We start from the raw sequence: 15,241 nt of genomic DNA, 5'->3' as shown, positions 1-15,241 counted from the left end.
CAAGAGATGCGCACTCTCATTGCCGGGATGGCAGCAGATCCCCTTCCGGAGGCGGTCAGAGTGACCGTCTTTATGGAAGGCCTCCGCTCTGGCGTGATCAGAATGGAAGTCTTCCGTGTGCATCCGTCATTATTTGAAGAAGCGGTGAATGTTGCATTGAATACCAAATTTAATTTCAAGTCGGCACGACTTGGTTGGAATGCACACTCCATCAGCTCGTCGAGCGGGTCTGTGCCCATGGATCTCAGCTTTGCTGAGGACGAGGGAGCAGAGCTCCATGCTTCCGAGCAGCACATAAATATACGATGGTGTTTTGTCTGCGGAGACACTCGTTGCAGCGTGGCTACCGTAGCTTTGCGGCGTGATGGTATAACTGAGTCTGCAATACCCAGAATCTGTATGCTTTACTAATATGTGACAGAGAAATGTATCTTCTTGTGGAATGAGTGGCTGAGGTACTCCAATAAGGCAGTAGTCCCCACTCAATATTTTCGTAAATGCTTATATATAACGCTCGCGTAATTATTTTATGCAGGAAACTGCAAGACGGCGAGATCACCGAATGGACGTCAGAGGTGTTTTTCCGCGCGAAACACAAAGAGCTTTTGGTCAGAACAAAGTCTACCGGCTCCATGTCGACTTACTGCGCCCGATGGGCTAAGGCAAGTGATAAAGGAAACATGCTTATAATAAGCTAATGTAGCCACCATTCCAGCACATATTTGATCTTCAGAAAGGATTTGCACAGGAGCAGCATTACAAGATGTAATTCATCCAGTATTTTGAGCTGTATGATGGGTAATATTAAGTGCTCATGTGGTTAAGTGACATCGATATTGAGATTTATGCTTAACAACTGAATGATGTGTTCAGGTTGTTTGCAAATGTAGACGATTGTGGCTTTGATTCTGATAAAGTAAAATCTTAAGGAATTTCACCAGGAAGCATAGTCAAAGACCAATTTATCGACGGTATTACGATTTTTCTGTCGTTTCAAGTTGGCAACATCAAAAATACAATGGCGTGGTTGGTTATAACCAAAAGCGCACATCATGACAGTAAAATTCGGCATCACATATGATGTAGAATGGCTGATTGGATTCTTTATGGGTCAAAATCGGGCATTTATAAGTCTTACTTTGACGGCCTCGACCGCTTGTTCTTCCCCATACCTTATCTATTTACGAAGATTGGTGTAGGCCGGTGCCAAGTCGGCATAGTTTTATTATGCCGACTTGATCTTTTTCTTAAAAATAGCAGAAATTGCTTACGGTCAACGCACTCAAATGTTCACCGCAGCTGTTGATAGCGTGGTGATCTGCATTGGGATCGACCTTGGGAGTCGTCGAAGTACAAGACGACTCCGAGAACGCCCGCTTGATTTTGCGCCAAGCATTTAGTCGAACCCGGGGCATCTCGTTGGCAACGAGCCTCGTTACCCACACAAAGACCCCATTCGTCTTGCGCTGTACGTTGAGTTGACATTGTTACAGGTCCATTCTCGCGGGCTAAACAACTTGAAAAGAAAGTTTACACGCTCGAATTAATAATTTCAATTTGACGTGGCGGCAACGGCAATTGTGGCAGTGAATGCCGAATTCAATTTTAAGGTTGGAAATAATATTGCAAAACTGCAGTTTGATAGCTTGCCAGACATACACACTTTTGTACGTTCCTCTGGGACAGTAGTGTTGGTCAAAGAACATACTTGTTATAAAATATACTCTTATCGAGTTGAAAGTTTACCTGCTCAGACAATTGCAAAATGTGGTCCTTACAGGTACGGCGACGTCGTCATCACACCTTTTGCGGAGAATGGCAATATGACAATTTTCGACGCCAACTACTTTATTTCAATTAAGTCTAAAGATTATCAGAATTGAATTTTGATATATATGAAGGTTGCTGACCAACAGGAGAAGAAGGCCTCAGGATGGGATTGCAAATGGGTCAGCCTTTCTGGTTTTACGCCGTATTCCAACCGATGTCGTGGTTACGCCGTCGAAATCGTACTGCGATTTTTATGTAACGATTTTGTCGTAACCATGAGCGATAAAATCTTTAGCAGGATTGGAAACGTTGGTTCTGGCTTTAAGATCTATGCTGAAGCCTTATCGCTGCGCGAAGTTGAACTGTGCTCGATGCGGGTTCGAGCCACTGAACAACAGCACGGAGCCATTACAGTGTATCTTCTGGGTTTATTGCGCTTAAAATTCCAGACGACTAAATGCTGATTTTCATGCATCTAAAAGAGAACATGCAGTTGCAATAACATTATAAGGTGGTGACAAGTTCAATTTTATGTCGCCTGATTATGATTTTTCAGACATTACATAGGTGACATTGCACATTGACGATACGATCAAAATACACAATGCGTTGCGCAAAATAGGATGCGTAAGCTTGCTTACAGCACCATTTCTTGATATTAAGTTTGCTATATCACGGCACGAGACCGCTTGACAAAGCGTGTAATGGAGCGACATTGAAAACAGAAGTGTGTTGAGGTACACGATAGGTCAACTGGGTAGAGAAAGGACGTACAACTTAGTTTGCACGGTATACTTAACCAGTAAGCAATGTTGCGCGCACGTGCAGCCGTGTCAACAAGCTGAAATCTCGCTGCATATGTCGCGTCATTGGTCAGTCTACCGAAAACGATAGAATCTTGACACTCCATTCGCAGGAATTTGAGTTGAGGGCTCCCGAAAGACACGTCGGTAATTTCAGCGCTGTAGTTAAATTGCTAAGAAAAATGACTCATTTCGCTTCTGTCAGCGGGGCATTTATCAGCCACTCTATTTTTTAACAAAGTTATTTCAACTTGGCTTTCCTGCTCGAATCGAGATCCAAATGTTACAGCGAATATTTGGCAAACACTAGTCAAGGTGAACTCATGTCCTTATGGACGATGAGTTACAACTTGTCAAATGCTGGACAGAGATCATCTTTTAAATCACTTGCGTTAAGCGGCATGCTCCCGCTCATAGTGCACTGTTAAATTAGGTCGTTCACGTCTCTGCAGGCTTCATAACGTAATTTATGAAAGGTCTAGCTCATACACAAAGTGGTTTCGGTTTTGGCTTTAATACTCATTGACTTCCTGATATCGTTCCGGCTACACTTCGTAGCAGAATCGGCGTTTTTGTCATACTTTTAAGCGCTATGCGCAAAGTGTGCGGGGCTATGGCCAATATCCAGGATATTAAGACAGAAGCAACATTGTTTCTAGATATCAAAGGTACATAGATGAAACATATGCATATTGGAAATGGGCGATAAATCTAATCTATATCTGAGGTTCTTAACAACAAAACTCACCCTCGCAACATTAATCATTTTGTCGTAGCCAAAACAAGATACGCTACGCCTGAAATATCCATGGGAGGACGAAAACGTGTTTTTTATCGGCTTACTCAAGCTATATCATGACCTTACTCTTTAAATTCCGCTTAGACGCATGGCGTATTGTTTAAGAATGAAACATACTCTCCAATATACCTCTTTAGCTAAGGAATGTTCTACTCAAAGCAGCAATTTGAAATAAGTTGATTGGGGTACCTCAATGCCGATCGGATTGGTTTTGCAGCGCGTCTTGGAGATGATCCCCATTTGCATCGGACGCACGGCATACTCTCGAAAAGAGTCGTTGTGCCAATAATCGCGTCAGATCATAATGCTAGCAATTTGACGGTCGCTCGTCACCGGTTTCTTTTGTTAAGTAAGGCAAGAGCTTCTTTCATTTGAATTGACTGAACAAAATTAGCCACAATGAATGTGTCATAAAGCGCGGTGATGTGCGACCAGCGACTAGCCATGAACAAGGTTGGCTGACATAATCCAACGCAGGCATTGGAGACGAATGTCACCCAGCGGATGCTGATTTATAGCATTGTCATAGATCACACGGCTCAGTGAACAAGAATTTGCAGTGCGCGGGTCAAGAAAACTAAGAGAGTGATCAATTGGATTAAAGGGTGTGTACTGACTTCCTTGGGTCAATTACACCTGTATTTATGTCTGGGTTTAAACACGTGGCGACACTTATAATAATGAAGAGCCGCTGTGTGTTATTGTGACATCTTACGCGCAATTATGAGATTTATCAGGACACTACGATAATTACCGATAAACATGCCAAGGTGATAGTGGTGAGGAGTACCGCATTGAGGATTTGGAGCTTCTGCACGAGCAAAGGTTATCAAAAAAGAGCTCGTGACCCAGAGCAGAACGAGATGGCTGGGCAAATGATTCGGATACTACTATGAACGGGTGTGTTGTCAAGGAAATTGGACAAGACATGGCTCACTGGCGCGAAAGTTTGATGGAGATAGCCAACGCCCGAGATCTCGACTGATAATTCCATGAGACCGTTCGAAAAGGCCTTACAGTGAAGGCAAAATATCGAGCGCATATGGGTGCAGGGAATTGAGCGCTACGCTCACGTTAGTTATCATAAGTGCAGAAATACATATTATCACAGAGCTAAGTGCTTCCTGCTAGGATGCGTCTAGCAATAGCAAGGTATATCGATTTCTCAACCCAAGTAATGGATATATAGTCATTTCAAGAATTGTGACATTGGCGATTGTCCATGGCGGCCTAACGGCCGTTATGTGAAGTGGTGCTCACAATTAATACTAGCCTGGGTCTTATTGAAGTCCCAAGATGTATCGACACCAGATTAAGGCTTGCAAAGCAACCGATACATCCGTACCTTTCTATGTCAGACGTACACCATGGACCAAATATTTTAAGTACCAGGCGCGGATAGGTACACCTGTGAGCGATGGCTAAGAAGAATGGATGGTACGACCTGTACGCGCGTTCTGAGCGACGATGACAAATTTCCAGAACAGCGATCCACAATTATCTTCATGATATCTAAACGGATTTTTGATTAGATAACATGAAGATAATCATGGATCGCTGTTCTGCTCGATTGCAAATGGCGGCGACGACGAGCGCGCTTTCCATTCTCATGATATATTTAAGACCAAGTACAGCGAAAATGGTTGTTCGCGATGAAGGTCAAAAAGGAATCCTTATGCCTTCAAAACACGTACATGATCGGTGTCATTCCCTTGAAAAAAAGCAGTCGACTGCAATCAACGCGACCTAAATTGTAAAATCGTCTAGTCCAAGGCTTGCCGTCCGAAATTTGACCACTTGGAGACCTTTGCGTCCGATTAGCGTGAGTATACTAACACATTTTAGCAATCCCTGTTGTGGGAGATTTGTCACTCAAGAAGTAATTTAGTTAAGGCGTCTTCTTGAAGACAGTAATATGTCAACTACCAAAAACAATCAAGGCTGCATCGTTTTGGCGAGGATCCCGTTTATCGCTTGTGAATAAAGCACATCGACAAGCGCAAAGCAATCGATTTTTACTAAAAGTCAACGAGCGAGATGAAAGAAGATGGCCTAGTCAGGAGACAGGCATGGCAAGCTCATTGGTGGACTGTACATGAATGCGTAGAGGGCTACACAGGCGTGCATAACAAAGAAGAGTGTTAGAGATGATTTTGCATCTGTTTGTCCACCTTGCATGCAAAACTGAAACGCAGCTTAACCGAGAGGATATAGTAAATTGGTTATCCGCTCGTGTTTGATGGTCACAACAGACACGGTCAAAAGTCCACTCGCAAGTTCTTAAACAGAACGCACGATCTCTTCGTTGTCTATCAGGTTATTGTACTTGATTACGGCAGAGTAACTACAGAATAATTTTATAGAGCATACGACGGTGTAATTACAGTATTGTTAGAGCGACAGTATAGAATTGTAGTTGTCTCACTTTTACTTTTGTAATACTAATTTAAACCATCCTCTTTCGTCTTCTTCCATACTTCAACGCCCTTCTCAAATTTAAAAACTCTATTAGCATTCGGTGGGAGGCTATCGTTCTACCATGTACTCCAAATTTGCGAGGTTTGCACAAATGGAAGAGGCATGACGTCGTACTACTCCTTTGGTCAGACCAATGTCATTTGCATATTTTATTTTAAGAGCTAAATAAATGATATGCCGCGGACCTTCATCCGGGTCAACACCCGTGGAGGGTCTCTTACCACCACACGGTAAAATTGGCAAACGATACAAACATCTCTTTGACCCAAAACTGATTTCCAAATTGCCGGGTCAGTGGTCGTCGATCAAAATCGAGTTGCTGTTATCAGTCCTGCTACACTTTATGGAATAATCATCTTTTTTCCTCAATGAGTTTGGAACTACCCAAGGGAAAACATGCCTCCTTTTGTACTCAATGTCGCGTATTCATTACGCGTCCCTACGTTTAAGCAAAATCACCGCGTGCGCCTCTGGCAATCAGTCTGCTTGAAGTGATTGTGTCGCGACGTGTGAGTGTATGTTTCAGAATTTGCATATTACTTCTGTGAATTGCAACATTGAGCAAATGCCGCAGATTGGCTCAGTGGAATGGCGTCTGAAATATAATATGAATACGAAAGATCAACTTCGTCAATCTTATGGTATACGCTATTTAATTATGTCGACCGAGGATATTGCGTTAAGTGCTGTGATGCTTGGGTCCTGACGTGATCAAAGTGGCCAAATGCGACAGGACCAGGGATGCTGTACTCTTTTCTCGCTCCATTTATCATTTCGCGTCTACTTCCATCGCCTTGCCAAAGTCATCCGACTCATTGTCATCTGCGGCCTCATCTTCGCTACCAATTCCCCCCCTGGCATTCTTTGGTGCTGTATACTCTACCACGATCTCCATGACTGTCTACTCCAAAACGGCTCGAGCGTTCGAATTGGCATATACTCCATCAAGTCTGATTTGAGGTTCCCCGCTTTCACTCCACTACCTCTCTCCTCTCATCAGGCAGATCCTCTCCCACCGATACCTGTGCGTTTTCTTCACGAGAGAGACGACGCCCACCTCCTGGCTTGGCGGGTCTAAAGATCGGGCTTCAAGTTTTTCTGCGGTTATCGAGTCGACGTGGCAAGATGCAAATCGAGGCTAAGAACCAGACACAAATCCCGTTACCACATCTTTTTTTGGGTTTTCATCGATAAATTTGCCTTGTATGGATTGAACCTACAACCTTTAACACGAGAATAATTCCAATCCAACTGATCTATGTATAATGACTTTCCCATTCGCCGGCTACTACGTAAGTCACGTATTTCGAAGAACCTTTCCTTCCCCAGCCCGTTGGTCCTGCTCTTGCTCCCCATTTTGCTCATGAAGATGATAAATCCAGCTGCTTTCGCCTACCCATCCCCACCGACCAACCCCTTGCGCTGTGATTGGCTCGGCTTCTGCACTCAGTATCCGTCGAGGTACGGTCGACCCATCATGCTCGGATCCCAACGCCAGCTTTAAATCTCCAGCTGGGTCTTCGCCAGCCACTCACTCGAATTCTCCATTTCCCTGTGGCCTCCAACGTCTGCGTTTTGCGCTCTGCCGACCGTTGTACCTGCTGAAGCGGTCGACCACGACGACGAGCTAATAGACGTGACCCCAACTGCAGTCAGCTCGCCCCCGGTTGCTGCTGCTGATTTGGACAACGAGTCGATGGATTCCACACAGCCTTCCATCAATGCTGCCTCTCCTCCAAACGTCGACACGAGTCCGACGATTGCGGGCTTGTTGCGACAGCAAGATACGATTGGACGCGATAACGCGGAAGTCAAAGCTGCGCGTCGTCGTGTAAAGACCCCGAAGCTCCGAAGCTCCTCTCTCGCGACATCGAAGCGATCGAGCGCCAGTACGCTGCTGACGGTGACTGGTCGTTCATCTCGACGCATGGGGCAGGCCCTACTGTATGAGTTCTCGAGCGCCAAATACGACATGGTGATCGACACCAGTCGGACAATTACCAAAGATCCGCTTCAAATGATCACTGCTTCGCTGGTAGGCAAGAACCGAGTTAACAAAACTACAAAGCAGCTGTACGACGAGTCCACGATCGGGCAAGTATCGAAGCACCCCGGTGGCAATCAGCGCATGAATGTGAAGGCTAAGAAGCCTGTTTGAAGCTAGAGCGCACGATGGTCAACATCATTGGTAGTTTGAAGTACCTGGTAGCATGTACTTCGTCAATATCGCAAATGTCGAATAGGACATCGACACGGACGTGATCCTCCACCGTTTGTTCTTTTTGGACGCAAGCCGGTGTACGAAAGATTCCGCAATATAAATTTTGTGACGAATTACGCCTGCGGCCTGGCGCATATACATCCTCACCAGCGCATGCCCAAACTCTTAGGTGGTGAATGGATCGGTGTGCGATCAGATCCTGTTTGAAAACGAGCTGCATCAGGCGCATGGCAAGAATACTTTATTCCAGCTGGATCGTCTGCCACTCGGCTACCACTTGCACCACGGCATCGACAATGGGACGACCGACGACAAGTTACTTAACCAGTGTGTCCCAGTGAATCTGCTTCCTAGCTGCAGCATCAACAAACGTCTTCACATTCGTACACGCGAAAGGCGAGAGCTCTGCCTATGCAAACCTCGGTCCAGAAGGCTGCCCAGATAATCAAGAAACGGGATGGTCAGCTCCAGAGCAGAGTGCAGCATAGTCAGCAATCTGCTGCGAACCAACTCGCAACCCTCGAAGCAACCGGGACGAAGCACTTTCAATATCGACCATCAACGGCTCGAGCGGAATTGTTGCTCTTGACGGGCGGACTCATCACCGTCACGAACAAGAAAAGAAAACGAGGTTGTAGCTAAATTGATTCCACTGCTCTTCTGGTAGAGCAGAAACCGATGCTACTTCATGTTATCGCGACCGAGAACTAACTACATGCGCTTCAGTCGATAAGGGTCTCGTTCGAATCGAAGTACGTGACAGCCCACACAAAGTAAAGCGTGCGTCACCGAAACATCCCTGTGAATATGAAGCGTCCTGACACTGTGAAGGCCAAGAAGGTATCAAAGGCAGTTCCAGTCATGGAAATGACCGAGTCAATGCTCGACGATAAAAAACGGCGCCCTTTAACTCCCTTCCTGATCGTCTCGCATAACAGTCGAAAGGATGTGCAAGCTGCTTGAGGACGCCACAAACACTGACCACATCACGAAGAAGGCGATCGAGTGTCCGCTCGTTTTCAACAGCGCGCTGTCGCTAAATATAGCGGGCAACGGGGCCAAAATTGCTGATCTCGCGCAGTTGCACACATTCAATTGTGTGTTATCAGCGACACGGCTGGTGAAGACTTCACTTTTGCCACCCACTGGAAAAAGATGATGGCTCCATCTAGGCGCCTTATCATCTTTAAGCCGATGCGAGAGCTGACCCGAGTGACCAAGGCTTCAGGGATGTTCGAGCTGGCATTTATGTTCAATGCGCCAACGATCTTTGTCAATGATCATTGGCTCCAGTATCTTACAAATCAGCCAGTCGAGTGGAGTTTCACGCACATCATGCGATTGCTGCACCTCAACACGCTCTTTCTTCTTTAACGGTCGGGCCTCAGTATGCGCTGCATGCAGCAGGTGTAGCGGCAGGGTCACTTGCTCGAAGAACTCGAAGCCCTGTGCAAGCTCATGGTCAATATCATGATGACTCGCAGGTGGTCCAGCTCCAAGATGTAGATGACGGCGTGGCGATGATTGCGGGTAGCTTAGCAACTCGTTGACAAACCATCCGCATTGCCCTTCATGTTGTTGAGCAACGTAAGTTTCCTCACAGTGAACAATAATGTCTTTTTAATGAGCGTTCACCTATTTATTGAGCGTCGGCACACATGTGCAAGTCGCGCAAATTGTTTGAGGAGATCGAGACCTCACATAAGGTATCAAACGCAAAAAATGATGCTGATTTAAAAGTTATCGGCGACGGAACAAAGTTTGGACTTGACGTTCGTATTTTAACACTTGTCTGTCAAAAGCGCCGCACGTGTAAGATTCGAACACGAATCTGTTCACACTCGCAGCGGCAACGGCGCGTGTATTGAGAAAATTTCCTGTAGCAACTAGTCGGAAGCAAGGAGTCTCAACATTGACGGAGGTAGCAAGTGCCACGTTGGGGAGACCGCATCAGGTTGTGGTATCGGGGACTGGGACAGGCATCAATCACCACGCTGAATGACATGATCACGAATCGAGGAATCAATTGTACACCAGTTAAAAGTGGTGCTGTGTGTACTATACGTGCAACAGCCAATCAAGAGTGAAAAGCATTTCATCAAGCAAGGATAAGATGGAAGCCAGGGAGAGCAGACGCACGGGTAGCATGGTGTTTCAGATGTACTTGGACCGATCACACCAGCATCAACGTCTGGATACAAGTATATCTTGGCTGTTACCATGATAAATAGTCGTTTCGTGACGAAGTTATCGCTGCAAAAGAAGAACAAAGATTAGGACGCGGTTAAACATTACCTCAAGGAAGCAAGATAATTGCTGGGGTGTAGATCAAGGTGTTGTGAAGTGATAACGGTGGTAAATATATGCAATACGGCAATGGGTGCATCTTGTGATGCCAAGTTGATCAAGCAAGAATCTACTGTACCGTACGATTCCCAAAAGAATGGCAGACATGGCGGAGCAGATGAATCGGACCCTAACTGAACGATACGTAGCATATTCAAGGAAAGAAATTTTAGACAAGACCTAATGGTGTGGGGCGATTGTGACAGCAGCTGGCATCCGTAATGTGTCACCAATATTTCCGATCCGCACACAAGTCCAGTCGAAGAAGTGCTTAAGAGGAAGTCGCATTTGGACCGCATGCAAGTTTTTGGAAGTGAGTGCTACGCAGATAAAACCAAGGAAAGCGCAAGAAGTTAGATGATATGGGCGAAATGTGAATCTTTTTTTTGATATGAAAAGTAGTTCAATGGATACGAACTAATTAATGCTCCTAATAGTTCAATCGTTAGCCCAAAAAGTGTAACCTTAGCCCTCCGTCGAGGAAGGTTTCAAAAGATAAAAGAGACGGTGCGATTGCTACTGTCGAAGATAAAGATGTCTAGAATACCGCAGATGATACTGGTGTCAATGAAGGCTGCCGTGCACAGACAATGAAATCGCTTGATGAACAAAAGCATAGCGGACCAGCTCACACAGTACCGATTGGTGGATAAAGTATATCTGGCAGGAATGGAAAAAAACGGAAAATATGGTATAGATGGGTCCAATAACAAGAGTATTGTTCGGGGTTTTTTGGCGAGTAGATTTCACCTAGATGGTTTTGAAGATGTCTACAATTCGCATTATCGCGACGATGGCGAGCGCGCTGTGTTCACGATAAAGTCATGTACATTCAAGTACAAGAATGAATGGCCTCACGCAATGAAAATGAAATCACTCAGAGGCCACGAGACGTGGATGTTTGCGAAGATTTCGAAGACTAAGAAAGTTGGCGCGTCGACACCATCAAAGTTTCACGTGGGCTGCGTGAGGGGTTTGAGAATCGCAATCCAAACAAAAATACCATGAAGCTCCATGCCCGACCGGTAGCAAAGTTTTTTACACAGCGTCACGGTATTGACTACACAGAGACTTTTGCCCAGTTGCGCGGAGGCAGTCCGTCAATACCATGCTGGCAATTACCACAGAAGAAGATATGGAAGCTGAGAATGTGGTTGTGGATACGACATTCATCTATGGTAATGTGGAAGCAAATTGTTATATGGATCGGCTTGATGGCTTTGAGAAAATGCATACCCGGAGATAAATTTCTTACTACAGCAGATTCTCTCTGCAGCTCAAAACAGGCAGCATGCCAACGGAATAAAAGCTAAGTAGGCATATCATATCAATGCAGATCCGTGCGTCCACGTTCACCAGTCAAGAAGGCGACCTCATGATATTCACCAAAACAAAGACAAAGATTGCATATAGAAGAGCGCGTGAATGAATGCTTTTAGCATCAAGGAGCTCAATGGGAATTACCTTAGCATTGAGATCCATCGTAGTTGTTATGACGAGGTAATTCTGAAAAACCAGCGGGCGTACATAACATGGATGCTTTGCATAAAAAACTTGAAGAGAAAAACAGTGGAGTTTAGCAAGGAATGTCTCAATTAGGGTGTACAATGATGAGATACTTGACTGGCTCAATCTGCAAATTTGCAATTTGCCTCGTTGTGTACAATCGATCCGTCGAAATGAGTCTGACACGTTGAAGTGTGATGTGCCAAAATTTTTGAATGTATGTTCTGAATTTTTGCATATCATGACTTGTGATTTGTAATGCTGAGCTAGATCGCAGATTGGACTTGTCGTTTTATGGGGGGGTTCATTGATTGGGCGTGGACTCGTTAAGTTAGTTGCAAGATTTTTTGTGAACTGATGTTAAGAGTTCATTAAGTCTTGTATTTCCGTTGTAATAGTCCCCTCCACGCAATCGTCTTTTTATATTGCTTTTTATTCGATGCAGACTAACCAAATATTATATTGTGTAATGACTGTAAACATGGGGACGAAGGAACAATAACTTACTACTCATTTCTTTGCTAGTTTAACTCACTCATTATTTTACTACTTCGATAGCGACACAATTCACTTAACTCCTGGTTATGAACCCAAGGAACGAAACCAGGTTCAAAATCAAGTCTTTCGACGTCTCCAACTACTTTCGGTGGGGTTACAAGATGAAGATGCACCGGGTGTCAAAGGGACTGTGGGATGCAGTCAAGGGTGAGAACTGAGTGTCAAAGGTGAAGGAGCAGCAAGCGAACACGTCAATTGTGCTCAACCTCAGCGATTCACAGCTGATGCGCGTAGTGACGGCACCGAGCTCGAGAGAGGCTTGGGATACGTTTAAGGCATCCCAAAGGACGCGCGATACGGCAAATCGCTTGTCGCTCAAGGAAGCGCTATCAACATACAAATTCCTAGCAGATTCCTTCAGCGAGCACGTGACAGAGTTGGTGAAGCTCGTGATGATATAGAACGCGGGTTAAGAGCCGAGTGAAGAAGACATCTATGTAACAATGCTACGTTTCTTGCCAGTAAGCTATGAGAGCCTGGTGCAAGCGTTGTGCATGTCCGCACAGGAGTTCAAGCCTGCAGACCTCGTAAGCAAGGTGATTGCAAAGGATGTTCTGCAGAAAGATTTTACGCACATTCAAGAAACGACTGCGCTACTTGTCAGCAAGAACAAGAAAAAGCAACCGAAGAAGAAGCAACGCAGAGGCGCAAGAAACGACCTTCCGGGTTGTGTCTGAATTGTGTCACTACGCAAGGCAAGATTAAATGAAATTTTTAAATCTGTCAAACGTGGCATTCAACTTCACCGATGATTTTGCGAGCGAGCGCTAAGTCATGGATAGTGAGGCTTCATGTTGGGCGACTTCAACACTTCTCTTGACCTCAACTCGACACTTTGCATCCTGATTTGAGGCATGACCCGAGTCGATCTAGCTGTCTCGGTGGCTAGCAAAGCTGGGTGTCGTCGATGCATGGCGAATACACCTCGACAAGAACAGAGTGTTCACCGGTCCTCTGCCTCGGATCAAATTAACTGGACTACATCCTGCTATTCGAGACTCTACAACGACTGAAGTACTTCCTACTGGAGCACCACCTTGCTCGCTGTGTAAGCTTCCGGTCGGACAGACAGCTACACGGTTGAGGCTAGTGAAAGCCCCCTCAGTATTTTTTCGACTACCCGAACGTTATATCTGCGATGAGAAGAAAGCTGAGATGGTTAGCAATCAACTGCGTGCCGCGGAGAATCTCGTCAAGGTATGAAAGAAGTAGAGGATGAGCATCAAGGCACAGCTGCAAGGTATACAGAAGAAGCTTTAAATGCAAGACACGCAAGTTGTTGAGGACGTTCGCCTCTCACTCGACTAAGCTGCTGCTCGATACAGGTCAGCAGGTAACAGTTCGAGTCGCGAACACTTCAATGAAGGAAAGTGAAATTACAAGGAAACAGTCACGCGGGTGAGTCAGCACAACCAAGACACGCGGTCGACTTCCAAACGACCAACACCGAAAAGGCCACTAAAAGACTTCAATTGTCCGCTGGACACGAGTCTGCGTCAAGTTCCGGTCGAGGTAGTCGTGACACCAAGTCAAAGTGTCTCGACAAATGCTCACGATATCTCGCTTTACTTTCTGAACCACCAGGGGTCTGAAACGGGAAATCCCAATAGTCCAACGGAAGAGGCTCCTTCACCTGACGAAGCCATGCAGCGTAAGCTTCTCGACTCCACCGCTCGCGTTGTCTTGGAAGTTGTTTTTACGATGCTTGACGCATCAATCACAGCTGCCGACCTTTCAAATGCGCTCCGGCACCTAAAAGCGACATCTTCGGTTTCGACTAGGCCGCTTCGGATGTGTTCGGCGAGCGTTTAGCATCGTGTTTAACGACCAATTTTGCATGGGGTTCTGCTCCCGTCTCAGCGCAAGTCTGCCGTGGTCCCTCTGCACAAGGAAAAATCGAGGGCTGAGCAGACTACTACCGACCGATGGATTTTTTCAGGTCGATGTGAATGTGTTGACGAAGACACTGACAAATCGTCTGCAGCATGTCATCGCAGACTAATTTACGCGGACCAGAATGGATTCATCAAAGGACTGTTGATTCAACACCGCCTATGGCTCCTCGCTGATGTGCATGACCTCGTGACAGCTCGCGACGAAGAGGCGTACGCGATGTTCCTGGACTTCTAGAGGGCGTTTAATGGAGTCAACTGGCACTAAGTGATCCGGCTGCCCGAGTGAATGGCGGTCGACACACATTATTTGATGGATAAAGCTGATGTACACGAACCCACAAGCACATCCACATATCAACCGGAACTCTCTGCATGTACTGCATCCCAGGCGATGCGTGAAGCAAGACAATTCGATGTCTGCGCTTCCCTTGGTCCTGACGATCGAGCCTCTCGGCAACCTGCTGAGATCCCACGAGGAGTACGGGGTGTGGCTAAATGCAGACCACACCGCCAGAAGAGTTTTCTTTGCCGATCACTCAACTGTGCTTGCGAGCTCGGTCGCGAACCTGCAGGCGCACCTTGAGGTCGTGGAAGACCACTGCAGGGTCTCCAGCGCAACGTTTAAGTTGTCTAAGCCAGTACTCCTGGCGCTTCATCGGAACCACGACTGTCCCATGCTTTCTGGCTATCGAAAATTCGAAAGCACGCAGACAGTCAAGTATCTCGGCATTCCATTCAGACAGGCTTTGGTCGACGACGCGATCATCGAGTTTCTCGACCAACGCTTCTACGATGGCTTCAAGGCGTGGTATCAGCGTGCACACACGCTTCGTGGCCGTCCTCTGGTAGCACAGACGATGGTTTT

General features: G+C 46.0%; 4 protein-coding genes across 4 annotated transcripts; 3 read left to right on the top strand and 1 right to left on the bottom strand.

Moving 5' to 3' along the window:
* Window positions 1-1,895: 1,895 nt before the first annotated feature.
* Window positions 1,896-2,272, top strand: PHALS_13145 (uncharacterized protein; the record flags this gene model as incomplete). The annotated part of the gene is made up of 2 exons (XM_024728841.1): window positions 1,896-2,196; window positions 2,253-2,272. 2 exons carry the CDS (start codon window positions 1,896-1,898, stop codon window positions 2,270-2,272), a joined length of 321 nt encoding a protein of 106 aa, XP_024579278.1.
* Window positions 2,273-6,619: 4,347 nt separating this feature from the next.
* On the bottom strand, window positions 6,620-7,020 carry PHALS_13144 (uncharacterized protein; the record flags this gene model as incomplete). Its single annotated transcript, XM_024728840.1, has 3 exons — window positions 6,620-6,751; window positions 6,834-6,936; window positions 7,016-7,020. 3 exons carry the CDS (start codon window positions 7,018-7,020, stop codon window positions 6,620-6,622), a joined length of 240 nt encoding a protein of 79 aa, XP_024579277.1.
* A 526-nt stretch (window positions 7,021-7,546) lies between these two features.
* On the top strand, window positions 7,547-8,008 carry PHALS_13143 (uncharacterized protein; the record flags this gene model as incomplete). The annotated part of the gene is made up of 1 exon (XM_024728839.1): window positions 7,547-8,008. One exon carries the CDS (start codon window positions 7,547-7,549, stop codon window positions 8,006-8,008), a length of 462 nt encoding a protein of 153 aa, XP_024579276.1.
* Window positions 8,009-10,779: 2,771 nt separating this feature from the next.
* PHALS_13142 (uncharacterized protein) lies at window positions 10,780-11,011 on the top strand (the record flags this gene model as incomplete). The annotated part of the gene is made up of 2 exons (XM_024728838.1): window positions 10,780-10,790; window positions 10,855-11,011. 2 exons carry the CDS (start codon window positions 10,780-10,782, stop codon window positions 11,009-11,011), a joined length of 168 nt encoding a protein of 55 aa, XP_024579275.1.
* Between the last annotated feature and the right edge of the window lie 4,230 nt (window positions 11,012-15,241).

Source organism: Plasmopara halstedii, assembly GCF_900000015.1.
Source record: "Plasmopara halstedii genome assembly, contig: Scaffold_650, whole genome shotgun sequence".
In the NCBI taxonomy this organism is placed as follows: domain Eukaryota; phylum Oomycota; class Peronosporomycetes; order Peronosporales; family Peronosporaceae; genus Plasmopara; species Plasmopara halstedii.
This window is presented reverse-complemented; position numbering and strand designations above follow the sequence as displayed.